We start from the raw sequence: 22,451 nt of genomic DNA, 5'->3' as shown, positions 1-22,451 counted from the left end.
TGTTCAGTTAAGTTCATGGAATTGACCGTAAACTATCGAAAATTCTTCAACATCCTGAAATTCCAGACGTTCGAGATATTTTACGTGCTTTCCTGATGTTATTAGAACTGCTGGAAAGATTTATGATATTCGTTATGTTCTCTAGACTACCCTGAGTTACGCGGTGTGTTTTGAAAAGCTACCGCAAATTTAATGACGTTAATTTTTTTTCTCCTTGGTTTGTTTTCCGTCGAACTTGTTTCCCGTGCTGAGCACCAATGCTACCGACACCAGAAAGGCAGCTCCCACACCTGGACCCTACCTATCGACCCATCAACGCATGAATCGGGGACCAACGGCTTTACTTCCCTTCCGAAGGAAGGCGTGAACAGAGATGTTATGCCTGAGAACAACATCCCGGCGGTGCCGACTGGGATTGAACCCATGCCTGCTGGGGTGAGAGGCAATCACGCTTACCACTACACCACAGGCACCGCTAATGATGTTAATTGATTTGCCAGAAGTTGTCCTCACATTTTCCTGATCTTCACGTTACATCCCTAATGTTTCCGAAATTTTCATGAAGTACTCGGAACTTTTCTGAAGTTTTCGTAAACTCCTTTAGTTTCTCGGAACTCCTTCAAAGCTCCAGCAATTTTCTTGGAATTAATTGGACTGCCATTAGTTTCCCAGATCTGTGATGATGTTCTCGGAGTCCCACAGATGTTCTCTCAATGCTTCTGAAGTTCTTTATACGGTTCTGAAATAAATGGAACTGTCCCGATAACCTACAAGCTTCCCTGAAGTCCTCTGGACTTATGTGAATTTCCCTATTTATTACTGGTGATTTGTTAAGTTATCTGGGGTTTTCCTTAAATTCTTTACACTTCTTAAGGGTTCTCGAAATTTTCCCTTGAATCTGTCTTGAATTTATCGGGACTGAATCTTCTATATCTGGATTTTCCTGAAACTTTCAGACCTTCCGTGAAATTATTGGAACCACGCTTAAGGTCTCCAAAAATCTCTTAAGATCTCCTTAAGAGATGAACTAGCCTAAGGCTAAAAATCTCTAAAATAAAGATTTAAAAAAAAATTTAAAGATCTCCAGGCTTAGTTTTTTTTTAAAGTAAATGGAAATTCCTAAAAGTTTCAACAATTTTCCTCTCTCTACTTCTGTGATGTTTTCTTGACTTCCGTAAATATTTCTGGATACCCCTGAAGATTTAAAACTTCTGAAAAAATCATGCCGTTTTCCTGACGCTAATGGAATTGCCTTTAAGTTCATTTAGCTTTCCTGAGGCTCCCAAAATATTCCAACAGTTTATGAAACTTTCCTGAAATTCTCAGAATTAATTTTCATTCCTCAGTCCTTACAATTTGTTTTATGGTAAAGGGAAGTTGTCACTCTTCTTCTAATTGAATTTTCACTTTTTTCATTGATTTGTTTTCCGTCGATCTTGTTTTCCGTGCTGAGCACCAATGCTACCGACGCCAGGAAGGCAGCTCCCACACCTGGATCCTACCTATCGACCCATCAACTCATGAACCGGGGACCAACGATTTTACTTCCCTTCCGAAGGAAGGCGTGATCAGAGATGTTATGACTCAGAACATCCCGGCGGCGCCGACTGGGATTAAACCCAGGCCTGCTAGAGTGAGAAGTAATCACGTCGAATTTCCCTGAAATTAACAGAACTGCCCCAAAGATCTCTAAACTACCTTTAGCTCTATGGATTTCCGTGCCTTTTGTTCTTTTGTGAAGCATCGAATTTTTTCTATAAGCCCATTAAATTTCCTTGAAGTTCTATGGACTATCCTTAAGTTTTTGCAACTTCTACTAAGGTTCTCGCTATTTTCTGATGATTAATGGAACTGCCCTACTAAAGTTCTAGGAACTTCTCTGAAGCTCCCGTAATTTTTCTGATATTCATGAAACTGCTCTGAAGTTTTCAGAACTGCCCCAGAATTCATTGAAAAATTTCTACAGTTTTACTGAAGTTAACGATACTGCGCTGAAGTTCATTGGCCTTCTTTGAAGTGAGTTTTTTTCTGAAATCTTTAAAGCTTCCCTATCGAAGAAAGAAATTTTTTGATCATTGTTGCCTTTGATTCACCGCGCCTTTCTATTTGTTAGGCGAATTTCAGAAATCCGTTAAAACATTCCTTCACAGCAAAAAATAAATTTTAATATTACATCCAAGAGGGTGCACTTCAATCATGTCGAAAATTTCATTTATTTTTTATGGCCACAAAAACAAACAAATGCAGTTAAAACAGCGTAATGTCAGTCCACAAACTGAATTAATGAATTGGGATTCCTGTGAAGGTGTGCTGAGAATTGTTTTGGAATAATCTTTAGGATTTACATAGGATTTTTCCACTATTTGATTCTATTCAACAAACGGATTGTCAGTTGCCTATGGTTCTGAAATATCTGCATGGAACTGTGTGCTTATTCTTACACACTTAAAAATAACTAATTTTCCACGTGACGGAATTCATCTTTGACATAAAATATTAGACGTAAACAAACATGTCATATAATATTAAGTACTCCGAGACTAAAATGTTCGATGCTCGACGAAAAATGCGTTCGATTAAGCTATATTTCACGTCTGTTATGAATCAAATTTATGTCAAAATTAACGCTCGTATATGTCACTCTCAGAGCACTTAAATTTACATAAATTTTTCTAAGTGTATACTTAAACATATTTTCTACTGCTACTATTGCCAAGGAAGAGGATAAAGACAAAGGAAAGTAAGACGAGGATTGTGTTGCGCATTGCAAAAAATAATTCTTTTCAGTATACCACAAAAATTATCATCCGGAGACGAACCAGCCCAGGGCTGAAAGTCCCCTTAATAAAGACATTAAAAAAAATATCGTTAGTATACAGTTGGATTTCTCGTTACAATTTTCATACAGTTCTCTTCAAAACTATCTTGAAAGTTGTTTCTTGAAATTTCCGAGTATCGTTCTTTTTTCCATGATCTCTCCTCGAATTATTTTTCAATTCCAAAAAAGTTCATTTGCAATTTTTCTTAAAATGTTTAAGAAAATTCTTCGAAGATGAAAATCCCAAGTAACAATAAAAGCTGAACATTAAGAACAGAAGGTGTACAAAGCTGATTAACATTGAGCTGAATATATAGTTGATTATTAGTGCAAGAAGTGAATTGTATCCCCATAGGTTAGCTGATCCAAAGATTGAACAAGCCTTATTTAAGCTTAACACAACTCCACAAATCAGCAATGCGTTACACATATTTTGATAACTTGATTTGTTAAATATCGTCAGTGTCTGTGTCACTCGTTGCATGTCCGGCATTTTAGTTCTACTAAATTCACTGCCTACCTTTCTAATTACAGGCAGTGGCAGCAGTAGAGACAAGGCAAAGAAGATTTTTAGGAATAGTTCCAGGTAGAAGTGGTCTGCGAGGACGTCGGAAGTATTTACATTTGTACTTCTGTGTTTCGACTGTTCACCACTTTATATTGCACTGAATTTTCAGACCGCATTCCAAACATATTACTTAATTATGGCACTAAAATAGCATCCAAATGACCATCAAAATAAATCGCGTGCTTGTGTCCACATTGTGTAGTGCACTTGAAAATGAGAGGAATGTTTTACTGTCACCAGTTGTTGTTTACAATTCTGCACTGCTGTATAATACTCTTCCGGTTGCTGTTATTCAACCTAAATTTGACGTGCTTCAAGTTAATGATCATACCTTTTACCACACATATGCCTAAATGGTCCAGTAGGTATGGTTGACGCCTATGAATCAGCGACTGCCGGTTCGAGTCCCGAAATGCAAAGGTAATTTTTAGACTTATATTAACAATATAAATATGTTAATCCAATTAGTCAGCAACAAGTTAAAGTAGTTCCATATAAATGCATAAGATATGAAGCGGTCTTCCATTATATTGGAAATAAAACTAGAAGGCTGAACAAGTGTTGGAAAAGACTGTTATTTAATGCCTTAAAAAGCTTATAATGTATATTATTGTTAAGCTTTTGGCTGATTAAAATCACCAGATTTAGATGTTTAAAAGCTGGACAAAGGTTAACGTGGTATATATACAGCAATTTTTCAATCTAAGGCTGAATTGAAATCGATTAATCAACACTTGTTAAGCATCAAATTGTTACCTGGGATGCATCTATAAGTACATTTAAAATACTCTTAACCCAAGAGTCTTCTATTATGTTTTCAAGTTCAGTTTTGGCCGTACGGATGGCGCAGCGATACAAACATTTTTATTTTACAAGATAGAGGTGTGCTTATAATAAAATATATTGTTTGGGTAAAATCCAAATATCTCAAAAATTGCTCAATATATTTTGAGATATTTTGAGAAATTAAGGTGTATTTGGTGTACATTTTAAAAGATTGATGACGTTCCGCTCACTTGCGCATTTTCTAGAAAATTACTTTAGAATACTAAAAACGTGAGTTTCGGGCAAATTTTATAAAACTTCATATAGGGGAAATGTAAATAAACACCAAATTTATAATAGAGGGTGATGCAAATGCCCACACCCAATATGGGGTAGTCCTGATATTAACAAAAGAGGCAAGGATCTCCTGAATTACACATCGTCTAGCAATATTGACATATTTAATAGAGAAAATTCTCCAAAATTTATCAATGTTATTCGACAAGAGGTTCTCGATCTCACGATCTGCAGTGACCTTTTAACAGAAAAGATTGTGGACTGGCATGTTTCTGATGAAGAATCATCGTCAGACCACAAACATATCAGGTTTGATTATAAAGCCGGACCAGTAATTTCAGAAAACTATAGAAACCCAAGAAAAACTAACTGGACATCTATCGTTTCCATTTACTGAATAACAATTCGATTAATGACGAACAGATTAGGACGCGCATGCAACTAGAAAGTGCGTCTGATGCGGTCATCAATAAAATGATCTCATCATATCATGCTAGCTGCCCTACCCAACATAGTCCAGTAGGGATGTTCCTTGCTGGCAAAATTGAGGAAGATATCCAGACGGCTGTTCAATAGAGCAAAGGCTACTTCAGATTGGGACCAATACAATAAGACTCTAACTGAATACAACAGAGAATTGAAGCGAGCCAAACGGAAGGACTGGAGATGGGTATGTGAAGACATCAATAGCGCTCAAACAGCTGCGAGGATGCATAAAGTTCTTTCAAAAGACCATTCAAATGGTCTTGGTAGCCTCAAAAAAAGAAGATGGGACATTTACTGCTGACTCTTCTGAAACATTGGAAGCAATGGTAAGGACTCACTTCCCAGGGTGGAATCCTTTGGCGGCTGAAGAAGAACAGGGCAAGAAATGCATGGTCTGAAGATGCCTATCTGAAAGCTTGTGAAATCTTCACACCATCTAGAGTTGAATGGGGGTTCAACTCTGCCGGGAAAGATGAAATATTCCCAGCATTACTTCAACAGGGAAAAGAAGTACTCATTCCCCTCTTAACTGAACTATTTAAAGCCAGTGTTGCTTTAAACCACATACCAAAAACATGAAGAAAGGTTCGAGTTGTCTTCATTCCAAAAGCTGGAAAAAGGGATAAACCGACTCCGAAAGCCTTCAGACCCTTATGGGCATTTCCTCTGTTCCGTTGAAGACAATTGAAAAAAAAATGTGGATGACTTCATTAAATCAACAAGTTTAGCAAGGTTACCTCTTAGCAAATTTCAATTCGCTTGTCAATCAGGTCAATCTCCGATAACGGCATTACAATCGCTGGTTAATAAAATCGAGAAATCGCTTGAAGCCAAGGAAATAGCCGTGGTTGCTTTTCTTGATATTGAAGGAGCATTCGATAATGCATCCTTCAGCTCAATGCGTTCAACTATGGAAGCAAGGGGCTTGGATAACTGCATTATCGAATGGATAATGGCGATGCTCACAGATCGAGATATTTCTGCTGATCTTGGACGTGCGCAACTAACTATAAGATCGACGAAGGGTTGTCCTCAAGGAGGGGTACTATGATTGGTTACGCAGACGATGTGACCATTATAGTGCGTGGAAAGTTTGAGAACACGATTTCAAATCTGTTACAAACTGCCCTAAACATGACCTTCCATTGGTGTAGGAGAGAAGGCTTAAATGTAAATGTAATGTTGACACAGCCTACTCTAGATGGAGTTCGTGGATGAAGTTAAATACCTAGGTGTTACTTTCGATAGGAAACTGAACTGGAACTCTCATCTTGACAAGGTTATCACTAAGGCTACAAATGCGCTATGGGTCTGTAGCAGAGTTGAAAAATGTTGAACTTATATTTTGAATATCACAATAAGATATACATCAGTGCAGAAATGTTCACTGAAATTCATTCCTTGCTTTCTTAACGCAGGTCATTATGATTTGACGTTTCAGTGAATTTCTCACTTTCGGTTTGTTTTTTTTGTTATCTTTCTCATTCAACACGCGTGAACTCTTGTTGTTAATCCACGATTGTCAGTTTTAGTTCCCTCTTATTTCTATTTTCTATGCAGAATATTCATTTCATCTTGGATTCACGGAAGATAAATATAGAAAAAATCGCATTCATTTGCGCACAGTGATTTTTTTCACCAGCAGTAATTTGAAGCGTGCTGTAAAACTTTCGTTTTCGCGTGAAGTCGTATTAGTTTTAATTGACTGTTAATATATGATACGCATCCCTGTTTTCTCCATCATCACTTGACGATGGCCTCGACAAGCGGAGAAAACAGCAAGAAACGTAAACGAACGCTAATCGATATAGCCTCCACATTTATCTTGAAGGATGGAGCAAAAGCTTTCTGCTACATCGACCCCGCAGGCAACTGTAAATACGTTCAAGCTAGGTTTGACGTAGGAAACTTCATCCGTCATTTCCGACTTCGACACGACGAGCTGGCGAACTCAAATGGCCTGTTGCAAGGTTTCGATCCGACGGCAAAGAAGCCAAGAGTCATACCAAAATGTCCCATTCCTATTGACCAGCAGCTGCTCATTGAATCTACGGTAAAGCTAACAACCTACCATCAGCTTCCTTTGTCATGTTTTGAGTGGGAGGGCTTCAAAGATCTTTTGCAACCGATCACAACAGCTCTCGGATGTACTTTGAATCGATCCACAATGCGGGAGCACCACACCAAAATTGCGATGCGCTTGAAAGAAATATTGAAGGAAGAAATGCACGGAAAGCTAATTTGCCTAAAAGTAGATTCCGCGGCCCGGCACAACCGTCACATTTTAGGAATAAATGTTCAATATGCTGTAGGTGACAAAGTGGTTATTCGTACGCTCGGTAAGTGGTTTAACTTGTCCTTATTTTTTTCACTAACACACACACACACACATGCACGTACTCACGCATTCCGAAGCATGATACCTGGTCATAATTAATCTTTCTTTGCAATGCATTTCTTCCAGGAATGATTCAAGTAAAAGAAAGCCAGACAGCAACTTTTTTGAAATCGAAAGTTATGGAAACGTTGGCTGAATACGGACTGTCTGTTGAACAGATTTTCTCAGTAACCTGTGATAACGGGGCCAATATGTTGGCAACCGTTAGAAAACTGAAGCACGAATTGGAGTTGACCCTTTTTGAGAAAACTGATGGAGATGACGGTGAAGAAGGTCAGTCAGCAGAAGAATCAAAGCGTGACATCAGTGAAGAGCTATGCATTGAATTCCAAGAAAGGATTAATCTCGTGAGATGTGCCGTCCACACTCTCCAACTCGCAATATTGGACGTTGTGAACAAGTCCAATGAATCCGTCAAGAGCCTCACTGATGTTGCCAAGAAGTGCAAAAATGTCAAATATCGCACCTTCTTCGAGTTCCACACCGCGTCGTACCCCCCCGTTTGGAGCCAAACAAGATGGGGTGGTATTTTTAAAATGGTCGAATCATTCAAAGATCAAAAAGTTTTCTTCACGACACTTGCCGATCAATTTCCCGAGCTTGGTATGTACAAAACAGTTTTCCAAAATAGTACTCAAACACTCATCTATAAAACATTCCGTATTTCACAGATCTTTCAAGCCTTTGGACATTTGTAGACCATTATTATGATGCGTTCAAGCCGTTGTACATCTGCACCAAAAAAATGCAGGAGTCACATGTATCCCTACCTGATTTCTACATGGCTTGGCTCATGGCCACAAGTGAAGTCCAAAAGGTTACCGATAATCCTTTTGTTCCTGCTTTAATACAATCATTGAGGACCAGATTGGATGCGTTGCGTCATTCAAGAGCATTCAAAATGGGATTGTTTCTCGATCCCAGATTCAACTACCATGCTTCAAAATTATTCACGGGAGATGAAAAAGAAGAAATACAGGTATAATATCACCAACACACACACATAAGCGCGCGTGCGTATTACTTGCCTGGTATTCGTCCTAAATTAAAAAAGTGTGACTTTAATTTCAGAGATACATAACTGAAACTTGGGAACGGATCCGTCAACTTGAACCAACATCCACCAACATGAACAATGAATCGTTGTCGGGATCTACTGATGAATTTGATCAATACCTTACTGAAATGTTCGGTGGTTCAATGGATACCAGCATCCAAGAAAACGCAACCAATTTCCTCCAGCAAGTCAAGTCCCTTGACTTGGAGCCACGCCAAAATCACAACTATAACGTCTGGAATCATTGGCTACGCCGTAAAACCACGCATCCTGAGCTCCACGCAGTGGCTATGATTGTGTTGTCCACACCCTCGAACCAAGTTTCAGTTGAGAGGTCATTTAGTGCCCTTGGACTGGTTCTCTCTAATCTACGAACAGGGCTGGCAGAGGAAACATTGGCAAATATCTTGATGATAAAACTAAACAAAAATTTGTTCCAGAAAACTATTCAGTCAGTTTACAATTGGAAGGAATATGTTGAAATTTCCGGTGACGAAACATCGATGGTAGTTTAATTTTGCTCATTTTTCTTTTCATTCCATTGTTGATTCAGAACCTTTTGTTTAGTCTCTTCAATTTGTTTATTTTGATATATGTTTTATTCCAATAATCAATCAGAAGCTAACTTGCAGTTAAAGAGTAAATAAAACCAAAAGAGTAAAAATATGTTGAAACTATTTTCCAAAACCATGGAACAACCTACTCCAATCGCACACACCACATAAGGAAAGGTTCATTAATTATGTCACGCAAATTTGGCCCATTTTCCACCCCCCCCCCCCTCCCCCCTTTGTCACATTTTTGTATGGACCTTAATTTTTTTTTTTGTATCGCTCGTCACAGTTTTCAAAACCCCCCCTCCCCCCTAAAAGTGTGACATAATTAATGGACGATCCCTAACAAGCACCCAATCTCGATTACTGTTCTCCGAGCGATCTAGCACTGGAAACTATAGATGACAATTTCAGCAGAATACCAAGCCTACAAAGATGCGATTCCATCTTTGCTATAAAATAGTGGTGGAGCAAGTCCAAATACTCAGTCCGGAATTCACGTAAAACGTGAACAACATGTGTAAGGACCTTAGTGCCAAATGGAAACAATTGAATTCAAACGCCGATTACTCACCAGCCACAGAACGCATACGCAATCTAAGTACACCGTCTTATAGAGCTTATTTCCTCTTCCAGATGATGCTGTTGGTTTGCTTGAGTAAAACCTAATTCACAAAAAAGTAGCGTTTGAAGCCATTACTGACATTTGAAACTGAGGCCATATTGTTCACGTATTGCGTGAATCCCGAACTGAGTATTTGTAATTACTTCATCGCTATTTCGCAAAGATGGAATCGCATCAACATTTCCGATGTTTACATCGTTCACTATCAACTTGTTACATTTTTAATCGGAGACCACCTGAAGAAGAAAAATCAATATGAAAAACAGTCAAACTCTTATTAGACACACTAGGTACAGCCTTCCCTCCGTATCTGCGGTGGGTGATACCCACCAAAATTTCTATGTTGTCCTTCAACCAATTGAGTTGATTTTCTGTAGATAACTAGTTTGTTTCACTCTAATCACATATTAAAAATCAGCTGAATTGCTTTAAGGGCAACAAAGAAATACCTGTGGGTGGACGATATCACCCACCGCAGATATGGAGGGAATGCTGTATAGTAAATTTGCTCCTGCCTGCCGATTACTAAGATGCTACGAACAGAAAAACGTGCGAAGGTTCCCTGGAATTCTTCATGAGCATGAGTTAGATTGATGTTGTGCACTTTCCGCAAAACAGATTCCTTCTTACAAACGTAGTCCACCGTGGACTGTCCGCGAAATTTATTATTGTGATTAGGATCCCGTTTATCTGGAGTTTTTCTTCACTGTCCTCGTAGGTGGTAAAATCTGCTGGTGTATAGGGTTTCCGTCTTTATTCTGGTAGGTTCCGTGCCACTGCGATTTGTTGTTGTCAAGGAATGTAGCATTTTGGATAGATTTTATAATCGATCTGATAATCGGGGCGCTCTATCACCAAAAACGAATCCTCAATCGTCCTATGACATCAAATGCTTATAGGAATTCCAGCTCCTTTTGCTGCTGATTCTAGAACGTTACCTGAGATACCTGCTGCAAAACGAAAAGTATCATTCTTAAACTATAATTCAGTGCCAACATTTCAAAGAGGCGTAATTGCTTTTGTAAACAATGGCTTTAGCAGCTGATTTCTCGTGAATAAAAGACCACTCATGAAAATTAATGACATCAACAGGTAGAGGAATGTTTCATCTACCAGCTAGCATTGTAAATTTGGAGAAGTAAGTATTTATTTGTGAGAAATCAAGAGCTAAAGCCATTGTTTACAAAAGCAATTACGCCCCTTTGAAATGTTGTCACTGAATTATTTTCTTTATAACTATACTTCCCATGAGTGATCCTTAGTGAAAACAAGTCCGTTTTTCGATTGATTAACATTCAGCGCACACGGCGCGCAGCGAAGGAACTGGTATGTTTTGGTTATGACTGCACGGCTTGCTATGTTATGACGTTTCAACACAGGTATGGTCTAGTGAATTTTTCGTCTCTTTCGTTTTCCCGCTGTTTTTATGGTTGATGGTGTGACGTCAGCTTTGTAAAGCAGCGGGAGAGTAACAGAAATGACAAATTCACTGGATCATACCTGTTTACATCTGATTGAGTAAGGTTAAACGACGAGGAGACGGTACGTCTTTCGCACTTTTATTTGGAAATAAAAAATAATGCTACCAAGATATTCAATTCATTTTTCAACCAAAATTATTTGTTGAGGTGCCGCGTTGCTATGCTTGGAAAATTCATTACGTAAATATAAAGTGAAATGAATGAATTTTGCAGTCCTTGTGACATGACAAGATGAACGTGAATTATTTCCTGGTTCATTCTCATAGAATCCAAATACGAATGAGTGTAGAAAGATTGCGTGAAATATAAAATGCACAGAAAGTGGAAGCAAAAATCATTAGTGCCATTGTTGTTCATTTGGTAGAAATCATGGAAAGATGTATACTGAATTCCGTATTGACTCAGCTCTCGCTGCGTCAGCAAAATGAATTTGATTTTTTGCAACTCTGGTCTGTAGTAAACCTGTGGGGAAAACGTGGGTACTACGACCGAATATGGTATAGGGGAAACGCTCCTATAGTTGCGGTACGTTAGAAGCGTTAGGTTCCTATAGTTATGCATGGATACTCTATACACAACTATAGGAACCTAACGCTTCTAACGTACCGCAACTATAGGAGCGTTTACCCTACTGGATGTATTCGGCCATAGTTCGACCAAAAAATACCTATGCTTCACTGATATGGTGGCCCAAAACAAATGAAATAACCGCTCAAAAGAAGTTAAGGAAAATACAAAGACTTGCTTGCATATTAATGACAGGAGCAATGAAAAGCACATCATCAGATGCTTTGGATGCCGTTCTCAATATTTTGCCCTTACACCAATTTGTTAAACTACAGGCAGCAAAAGTGCTTCACAGTTTAACCGGCAAAATAAACTTTGAGATGGATATTTTTGATAGGACATCTATAAAATTACTTAACAATTAAACATATCGGTATGAATATGGATATTTTGATAGGACATCTATAAAATTACTTAACAATAAAACATATCGGTATGAAAATGAAGTATCATTTTTTCTGCCTGTGTCTCGACCAAAGTTTTTTTTTTTGTGTAATGGTACAATTTTGCCGTCAACAATCTGTCAGCAATACAATGGCGATGGAGACCATTTTAATTTCTCTTTCAAGTGCCTTTTCCATGATCCTCTCACAACCTGTTAGTAAATTGCAGCCCGTACTCTCGTGTAAGTCACGGGTATTCGACCCCTGAACAATGGATCCACAAAGCTACCGCTATTGAGCCTTGAGAAATATATTAATAATAAATAAAAATCTGAATTTTTCTAGCTCCTGTTAGTACTTCGTAACAAACCACTACAACTAGGATTCCTAAAGAAATAATGTGGCTCCTACACCAATCATCCACTTAATTGCCTAGAACAAGACGATGAAATGTAGGAACAGCAAATTACCTGTAACAAACCTGGACTTCCACACCAAAGCCAATGAACCTACCTACATGCGACCAGATTTCATTGACGACACAACCTATCCAAGTGAGATCAATGAATGAGCTTTGAGCACATAATACAACGTAGCCCAAATCAACCGTCGACAACTAGACAATCTACGGAAAGAGATGAGAAAGGAAAAAGGGCTGAAAGATAAATCCATTCAATCAAATCTCCACTTTTTACGCTACTCACTCTGGCTAGCGCCAGCAGCATCCAAAGACTCATCCAAGACGACCATGAATTGCGAGTCCGGTCCGGTCAGTGAGAAGTAGTCAATGAAATCTTGGGACACACATATGCCTAGGCACATACAGTTTTCTCCGATGGTCTTCTGGAAAAGAGACACATCCGCAACGTAACTACCTACCTATATACTCTCACAGCAAACGACGACGACGGCGACGTTTGGCAGAGGAAGTGACTTGAACGAGTGGGTAGATGAAGGAGGAAAACTTTGCGATCATTCTCAAATGACTATGACTTTGGCGGTCAATCACCAGAAAATTTTGACTTCAACTATCACAAATAATAGAGGTGTCGGGATTTTAATTTAATTTTAATTTGTTCGAATCATATACAGTTAACTTACCCGTCATGTTTAGAGTGCAGTTACATTTGAGCATTTGAGCATCCCTCCATGCATAGGTCCAGCAAAATAGCGGAACGAGTCAATCGATATCCGCTTGGAGGAGTACCCTGAAGAAGACACACATCATCTTCCGCAGCACATATACAAACGCAAGCGGTTGGTGGAAATTACTCGCCGCCAAAAATGGGTACCCGTAGAACAATGAAAATTAGTTTAATTAAATTATAAATTGCTACCAAAAAGGTAGCGGTAAGCGCGGAACCTACCTACCTTCCTAGACTGCCAATAATCTCAAGTGCGACTCGCTGGCCGCTGCTGGTGAATGGAAGGCATTTGGAAGCCGTTTGGTCATATGTAGTGGATGCGAATAGAAGAAACAAAAAATGTTCAATTTGGAATTTAATGATGCTACATCCCGATTTTAATAATATAATAAAATCCACACTCCCGAGTTGATTACTTTTTTTTTCCTCGCTCTCTATCCCGCTTCCACACATCATTAGTCATTATTTTTTGTGTGTTTGTGTGGTGCCGTGTTTCGCACTGGGCTGCGCTGCTCGAGTTTGAATATGGAGGGAGCTTGATTTGCATTGGCGTAGCTAAGGGGAGTTTGATTAGTTGCAGTTGCTTCAAATTTTAAATTTCATTAGATTTCATAATTGCCTTTCATCATAAAGTATTAAATTAAATTGATGCAAATATGTCAGGAGTTGAAATATTAAGAAGACCCTTTGAAGCCCCTCCCGTATTTAAAAATATCCCCCAGTTACATCCACGTTGGTTTACCTTCCCGCGTGCCATTCCCGGCGTGGAACTGCTGCTGCTGCTGCCCAACTCGATGATGGTTCTATTATCTAAGGGAAACGCAGGAATCGCGTTGGTGGCTGATGCCGATCCCTGCTGTGCCGCGGTTCGATAATCTATCGCTCAATTGACTCATCATTGCAGGTTGAACGATTCGGAATGGCTTGAATTGAACGTTTTTACTCGAAGATTGTTTGTTATGTTTATTTTTACACTCCAAGACGGGGTGGGATATAATTTCGAATGGATGTAGATTCTTCTCGATCGATTAAATTTTCTCTGGTCGCGCTGGGTCGGTGAAGAACTTACCCGTCTTTAGCTTGCATATATGTGTTCGATAATTATACTTGCTGTTTTGAAAAATGGCATTTTTTTCCTTCCACGACACACAAACAATTAAGATCACCTTTCCTCGCTCGCTCGTCTACATTTGAACCGAATGGCATGCAGCCGTCTCAATTTGCCCCATCCGGTCGGTCGCTCGCTCACTGCTCTCTAAGGTTACGAGGTGCTACATGTGAGTGCCTTACTCTCGTTTGAAAATATGAAAAATTATGCAACCTGCTATTTTGGCGTTTAATATTTATTGTATGCACCGTCAATGGATGGATGAAACATCATCACCCCGAGTGCTGAAAGTATAAAACGAACAACAATTAAAATTATCGCATGGTCATACACTGTAAGCTTCAGCGTTGTGTGGTGGGAATTAGTCTGCTGCTCCAATGCACTGCATAAAGCATATGCAGTGAATGAAAGGCGATGAATATGATGAACATTTTCAAGTGCTCAGCTGCTTGCTTTGCATCTTCTTGCAAGGCTCATTACAAGTGTAATTACTAGAGAGATTAATTACCTTTTGCTCCACTTTTACGAACGAGCAACGAACGGTTTCGATAGGTCAAGTCTGAAATTGGTGAATGAAACGCATAGGAACATGAAAAAGCTGCTTAAAAATAGAAAATCAAGATGAAGAAAGACCCGATGCAAATTGATCGTTTCTCGCAAAGAGGACACGTCACATACGATCGACGAAACGGTTGATGATAGTAAAATTGCACGGTAAATTATCGGACAATTCTTTCATTACCCGCACCGGAGATGGGGATGGGGTTTGAGGTGGCCAGGTTAAGATGGCAGTGCACATTCTTCATGGGCATGGCTATATCAGATAGGAGTGGAGGATGGGGTAAAATGGTCAACCAAAGGAAGTGAATATATGTGTGAGCAATTCCAGGCCAAAATGCAAAACAAAAGATTGGATTTCAGCCTCATTTCCGATTTGCATGAAACTTTGCATGTCAATAAAAAGTTGACCCCATTTCAGTGATTTCCAGTGGTATAGTAGGACATCGATCTGTCAAACTTATTATACCAGCTGTAAATTGAGAAATGAGATCAAGGTAGTAGGTAGTCAATTCTAATAAAATATTTCTAACGTGGTTTAAAATAATAATAATTTCCGTTATTTATTTATAATTATATAGCTATCGTTCTTCATTTATAATTATAAATTATCGTTTGCATAAAAAAGGATACATTTTTTGAAGATGTTTTTAGCGATGACCTGCCGCCTAAAAAACGTAATAAGCTGCCATGTGTTAATTGTTTACAACTCAATTTTGAAAGCGATGTGTGTTGCTTTTCTGTAATTATGACCAAAAATTGGAGAAATTCCAAGCAAATGCTTGTTTATTTCTTTAAATTTGCGTGGGTTATTTTTTCCATTTTCATTCTCTATGATAAATTTGGATAACAATTTTTTTTTTTCTTCCTTTGGTTTGTTTTTTCCGTCGATCTTGTTTTCCGTGCTGAGCACCAATGCTACCGACGTGCCAGGAAGGCAGCTCCCACACCTGGACCCTACCTATCGACTCATCAACTCATGAGCCGGGGACCAACGGCTTTACTTCCCATCCGAAGGAAGGCGTGATCAGAGATGTTATGCCTCAGAACATCCCGGCAGCGCCGACAGGCCTGCTGGGGTGAGAGGTAATCACGCTTACCACTACACCACCGGCGCCGTTATTTAGATAACAAATGTATGCACCATTTTTTTAACATAATTTTGCAATGCATTTGCAAAACCTTTGATTTCATTTCATAACGTAGGAGCAAAAATACGACCACACACATTTGGACTTTGATGCATACAGTTTAAAGCAGCAACATCTTGCAACAATGTACTGGTTTATATATATAAGTATTGCAAATCTTAAGAAGCTGTCAAAGTTCTACCGCCAGCTTAAAAAAGAGCAGAATACTGAAAAAAAAAACAAAGTGTGAATTGATAAATTGAATTATATTTGCGGGCGATTCTTTGAAGCCTTGTTCATTTGATAGCTGTAGTGGAACTTCTTCTTCTTGGAATAAATATGGAAAATGCCGGCTTCGGCATGACAGACTATTTTTGGCAACCCAAATTGAAACACTATTTTCACTGGATTTTCTTACGAAAACACTTCGCTGAATGCATGCAAACGATTCTTTATGCTTTCAGCTTCAATTTGACTATATTTTTACCACTGAGAAAAAGCAATCTAGCAGGGTTTTCTTGAAATGAAACACACGCACTACAAATTGTAGCTGATTTCGAGTTGCTGATAATAGAACAGCAGATTTACATGCAGTTCAAATGGAACGGTTGCCGAAGAAAAACTGGTTGCCGACAATACTCGCTCTCACTAGAGAAGATTGGAGCTTTATAAAAGCGTTTCAAAGCAGTTTTTGACAATTCTTTCCACTGAAATTGTTAGAGCAGCTGGCAGCAAAAGATTGTAAACAAACCAATACTGCATATGTGTGCGTTCCTTAGAGAAAAAGGCTATAGAAAGAAGGTCGCTGCTTAGGTTGCCGAGAATACGTAAATTCCCCTACGTAAAACAGACATAAATCTCTTAATATTGTGGAAAATATGCTGTGTTTTGAGCTTACCTTGCATCTTTCCATTCACAAGAATTTTGCAAGAAGGATGACAAATGAAATCGAGCGTTTATCGATACCTTTAATACCCAAGGTTTCAACCCTTTCTATGTTTCTCAATTGCGTAAAATTGAATGTTTTAAAATCTTTTGATCTGTTCTCTAGAGCTAGTCTATAAAAGATGGCCGCATTACCTTGACAATTAGCCTTTTCGGTCACTCTGTAACTCTTTACTTCTATGGTAAAATCCCATAAGCAAACGTCAGTCTGTGCGAGAAACATGTTAGACATTACCTTACCCTTTCACTCCAGTGAAAAATCTCATAGGATGCTTTTAATCGTTGCATGAAGAGACGGTGGCTCGCTGGTACCATGGTGGAATGAAGAGATAAGACAAAATCCGCTAGACTTTGGGATTTTACCATAGGAGTAAAGAGTTAAAAAGCCACCGTCAACGTCAATACTTACACGTTATTTCAAAACTGCTCAAATTTGGGTAGAATAGATCGATCACAACTGAACCTACTCAAAAATGGGTAAACTATGTTGGGAGTGACAAACTGACACATGAGCAACATTATCATGGATCCGACCGACGTTGTTCAATCATTAACCTGTCACTCCCAACATAGCTGACCCATTTTTGATAGATTTAGTTTTGACCGATCAAGGCGGATTTTACAAAATTTGGGTAGTTTTCAAATAGCGTGAACAGAGCATGCTAACAAATAGATGATTTTCTTTCATAAGGTTCAATTTCACAAGCGTAAACACTGACTTTTCCACGAATTTCTTGCGAATGAAAACTCGCTCAAGTAAGTCACCACGATGCTTGTGTATAGGGAAAGTCCCCATAGCTGATAGAATTGCAGGGTTACATTGATTGACTTTGAATTACAAGATATTAACGAAAGAAGCCACCCAACAAACAATTTGAGTTGATCAACAGCTGAATAAGCTATTTTTTAGCTGAAGAAGCTTATTTTTGCCTGAATAAGCTCTTATTCAACTTTCAATGTTTGTTGGGCATTGCTTACGTTTCCGACATTGGCCCATAGACCCAGTGTCGAATCACGAAAATTTAATTTTGACAGATCGATGTCCAACTATACCAATTATACCACTGAGGAAACACAAAAAGAGGTCAATTTTTAGTCAGTAGTTTTGCATGAAGTTCCACATATGTTATGTGCTTTGAGTTAAAGTTTTTTTTCCATTTTGAATCACTCAAAAAACTTCAGAATGGCGTTTTAGATATTTTTCAACGAATCCAATCGAAGTGCCATCTGAGTTAATGTCTTAGGATTTTTTTCTCTATCATTCTTTATTGAAGAGAAAAAAAAGCCGTTTTTTAGGAAAAAATATACGCAGTAAAAAATTTGTATTTTACAAACGGCTCATTCGATTTAAACGCGATTGAATTTTCGAGTTAAGTACCTTTTTTCTAGTCTTGTACGTAGCCGATTTTCAAAAGATTCAAAAATGGATTTTTGGTGCAAGCTTTTATCTCCAATTTTAGGGTACAAAAACGGACTGTTTTTTTTTTCAAAACGTCGCCAAATTTTTATTTTTCAACCAAATCAAAAACGGCTACGTACAAGACTGGGTCATCTATCAGAGAATAACCAACACTGTTACCAACACGCGACAACTCAGACGGGAGGTCTCCTGGGGAACCTGGTGCAGTGGCTACAGGAGACATCCAATCACGCCAAAAAAAAAATCTCAATTAAAGAGGACATTTCCATTGACAAAACCATGCATTTTTTTTTTGAATTGATCGTTATTTACGCTCAAAAAAAAAAATCGTGAAAATTACCTATTTTTCATGCCGTCAGAGTGGACTAACCCCTTAAATAAACAAATCTGTTTCACTCGATCGCATCACTTACCACAGTGAATCCAGATCAGAAATAATCTGACCCATAGTAATACAACTATCCTTCCAATGACAATCGTAGAGATGCAGAGGTAAACACGGTCTCTTAAGTAAGTTTGGGTTTAAAAATGCGTTTTAATTTTCATATTTCAATGTAACAGTCATTATGTAATGGGCAGCAGAATAAAAATAAAACGCGTGTGTTATCTTGAACGGTTAAATCACAAGTGAATGAATTTATTTTCCCTTCGTAGTAACAGACAGTCATGGGTTGCTTCGATTTATTTCAAAAATTCAAATGGTTACCAAAGCAACGCGAACACAGATTCGAAAGGCAAAGGACCGAAATGCCGGCAGTGTGAGAAATTTGGTCACATTGCGAAGAATTGTCAAACCAGGACCAGGGATCAAAAACCATCGAAACGAAGCGGATCGAATCGGAAACGAGACGCATTTTGCACCGGTTTGTCAGTGCAAGACGCGGCAACGGACAACAGTTGGTATTTTGATTCGGGTTCTGCCAAGCATCTCACCAACAACAAACAACTGTTGGAGAACCTACGTGAAGCGAATGGTAGTATCTACGCGGCGAACAAGGGCGTGATGAAAATCGTTGCGGAAGGATCTACCAAGCTACAGCCCACCTGCAACCCCGATGCGATAGAAGTGCGAAACGTCGAGCTGATTCCGGAGCTGGCAGTAAACCTACTGTCAGTATGTAAGATAGTTGACCAAGATCACACTGTTGTTTTCAGAAAGACTGGTTTCGAGGTGGTGAATCCCAGCGGAAAGGTTATTGCTACCGGATGCCGTTCCAATGAGTTATACAAGCTGGAGCAGAAGAGCTCTAAGGCGTATGCGTGCTCACCCCGAATAACGGCGAAGCTGTGGCATCAGTGGATGGGACATCTGAGCTTTGGAAGTTTAGCGAAACTCAAAAATTTGTGCCGTCGGGAAGCAAACGAGATTGCCATTCAACCACGTTGGTTCACGGGCCAATGAAGAAATATCGTTGGGAGGAGCCCGTTATTACTTGTCGTTAACCGACGATAATAGTGTAGTGGTAAGCGTGATTAATTCTCACCCCAGCAGGCCTGGGTTCAATCCCAGTCGGTGCCGCCGGCCTGTTCTGAGTTATAACGCCTTCCTTCGGTAGGGAAGTAAAGCCGTTGGTCCCCGGTTCATGAGTTGATGGGTCGATAGGTAGGGTCTAGGTGTGGGAGCTGCCTTCCTGGCGTCGGTAGCATTGGTGCTCAACACGGAAAACAAGATCGACGGAAAACAAATCAAGGAAAAAAACCGACTATATAAGACCCTTGCTGAGCGTGTCAACCGAACGGTAGTGGAGCGAGCGAGGTGCATGATGTACGAAGCGAAGCTGCCAAAATCGTTTTGGGCAGAAGCCGTAGCTGCAGCAGTCTACCTCATCAATAGATCGCCAACCAAGGGTATTGATACGACACCAGAGGAAGCGTGGACGAAACGAAAGCCGAATCTTTCCCACATTAGAATCTTTGGTATGACTGTGATGGCGCACGTGCCGAAGCAAAAGCGGCAAAAGTGGGACCAAAAGGCTGAACAGTGCGTGTTGACTGGGTACGATGACGAAACGAAAGCGTACCGCTTATACAATCTGAAGACAGCCACAATCTTCAGAAGTTGTGACGTAATTTTCATTGACGAGGGATCCAGTGAGCATGAAGTGGTAGTAGCAGTGAAGTCAAACGGTCCAGAGCGCAGCTTTGTCGATTTCGGAGGTAGACGTCGAAGCCAACCCAGATGTACCGGAAATCGATGAACACGACGTGACGGACAACGAAGAAACGACTTCAAGTGATCAATCCTTTGTGGATGCTGCTGACCGTGACAGATCCTGCGCTCCCACCGCGCACAGTTTCAAATCCGCCCCAGTCACAGGCGTTGAGGCAAAGTGGTAGGGAAGCGCTTTCTCGCAGGCAAGTACAAAGATTATCGTTTAGAGACCAAAGGATTGCCTTCTTTGAAATTTTCAGATGATCGGAGGCGTTATACAATTCAGCCTTAATCCGTTACCGAGGAAACCGCTGCGCCCCCGTCGCCTTCAAATCAAAGACCTACTAGCGATGAAATGCAAGGAGGGTTGATGTTCTGCGATAGGGGGCGCCTGCCCCAAGGCAAGTATTTGAATGATATTGTTGAATGTTCAGATGCTGGTGCCGATTTTCAACAGTCAGTCCTGGATGATTCAACGATCCATCAGGAAGCACTATCCTGTGACGATGCGGAACGATGGAAACAGGCCATGAAGAAGGAGTATTTGGCCCTTTAAACGTTAGCGGTAACATCGACCGATACAAGGCGAGACTGGTCGTGAAAGGATACTTGCAACGAAAGGGAGTGGATTACGAGGACACCTACGCCCCGGTTGTCCGTCATAGTTCCTTGCGGTATCTGTTTGCCTTGGCAATGTCGTTTGGCGTACCGCAAAAATGAAAATCAACCACTGGGTACGTGTTCACCGCTCAAGGAGGAGCTATATCATGGAGCTGCAAGCGACAACAAACCGTTGCTCTTTCAACTTGCGAAGCCGAGTACATGGCGCTATCGGCTGCAGTACAGGAGGCGCTCTGGTGGAAACGATTGTAAGGCTTGTTCGAGGACGAAAAGCAAATCTTGATCCACTGCGACAACCAAAGTGCCATAGCTGTAGCCAAGAACGGAAGATACCACCCGAGTACAAAACATATTGACATACGTCACCATTTCATTCACGATGCTTTGGAAAGAGGAGATCTGGATCAACAATAGAAAAGGGCCCATCAAAATTTGTAAACAAACCGTTCCAAAGCCCTTTACTCACAAATCAAAGGCCACCCACGCAAACCAGCACCATCATCGGATAGGGGAAACTTCCTTCTACACGATGATGGTGATGGTTTGTGTGGGTTGCCTTCGATTTGTAAGGAATGGGCTTTGGAACGATTTGTTTACAAATGCTGATGGGTCCTTTTCTATTGTTGATCCAGAGATATCCAGAGATATCAACGTTAAATTGATTGCATGCCGTGAAGAGATGGGAATTCAAACACCAATGGGTTGAGAAGGAGTGATGAAATAAATCGAAGCAACCCATGACTGTCTGTTATTATGAAGGGAAAATAAATTCTTTCACTTGTGATATAACCGTTGAAGATAACACACGTGTTTTACTTTTACTCTGCTGTCCATTATTATGCTTATTGTAAAATAATTGTTTCAGTCTTCCTTCTTACCATAGGCCATTGCTCGAACTTTTCTTCGTATCATCATCTTTTGCACGAGCTCTGTTTCCACTTGTTTGGCTGCCAAATTCCATTTCCGCTTGAAATCCTTCAGGTCAATTGCAGTTCCACCCTTTTTCTTCAGTATGTGCTTCACAATTGACCAGTATTTCTATATTGGCCTTAGTTCCGGAGTATTGGCCGGATTCATCTCGTTGGGAAACTTTGAGACGCCATTTTCGCTGTACCACTGGTTGGTGAAATTTGAGTAGTGGCAGCTTGCCAAGTCCGGCCAGAATAGATGATCAACCTCATGCTGCTCCAGAAAAGGCAGTAGCCTCCATTTCCGTAGGCACTCCTACGGGTAAATTTTTTTTTTGATTTTACATTCCTCCGGGGCACTCTTAAGCTCGGTTTAGACAGGGCAAGTCAATTGATCATGTCAGTTGAATTCAACTGACTTGAACGCGAATTGATCGTGTAAACCATGCCATTCAACTGACTTGA

At 39.9% G+C, this 22,451-nt stretch overlaps 1 protein-coding gene across 1 annotated transcript; it reads left to right on the top strand.

Annotated features, from left to right (window-relative positions):
- The first annotated feature begins 7,110 nt into the window (after positions 1-7,110).
- LOC135713041 (uncharacterized) lies at positions 7,111-19,707 on the top strand. The gene is made up of 7 exons (XM_065236114.1): positions 7,111-7,273; positions 7,399-7,935; positions 8,004-8,311; positions 8,404-8,895; positions 19,031-19,168; positions 19,231-19,415; positions 19,461-19,707. The coding sequence occupies exons 1-7, from the start codon at positions 7,129-7,131 to the stop codon at positions 19,705-19,707; spliced, it is 2,052 nt and encodes a 683-aa protein (XP_065092186.1). The 5' UTR covers positions 7,111-7,128.
- The last annotated feature ends 2,744 nt before the right edge of the window (positions 19,708-22,451 follow it).

This window comes from Ochlerotatus camptorhynchus, unplaced genomic scaffold (genome assembly GCF_037179485.1).
Source record: "Ochlerotatus camptorhynchus isolate MF236.1 unplaced genomic scaffold, CSIRO-AGI_Acam_v1.1 ptg000530l, whole genome shotgun sequence".
In the NCBI taxonomy this organism is placed as follows: Eukaryota; Metazoa; Arthropoda; class Insecta; order Diptera; family Culicidae; genus Ochlerotatus; species Ochlerotatus camptorhynchus.
This window is presented reverse-complemented; position numbering and strand designations above follow the sequence as displayed.

Bases quoted from the DNA above. Each gene is read 5' to 3' on its own strand.
- LOC135713041 (XM_065236114.1), top strand. From the start codon at position 7,129: ATGCGCTTGAAAGAAATATTGAAGGAAGAAATGCACGGAAAGCTAATT. The intron at 7,274-7,398 runs GTAAGTGGTTTA...CATTTCTTCCAG, and splicing joins AGTGGTTATTCGTACGCTCG to GAATGATTCAAGTAAAAGAA. The intron at 19,169-19,230 runs GTTTGTCAGTGC...GGTTCTGCCAAG, and splicing joins ACGAGACGCATTTTGCACCG to CATCTCACCAACAACAAACA.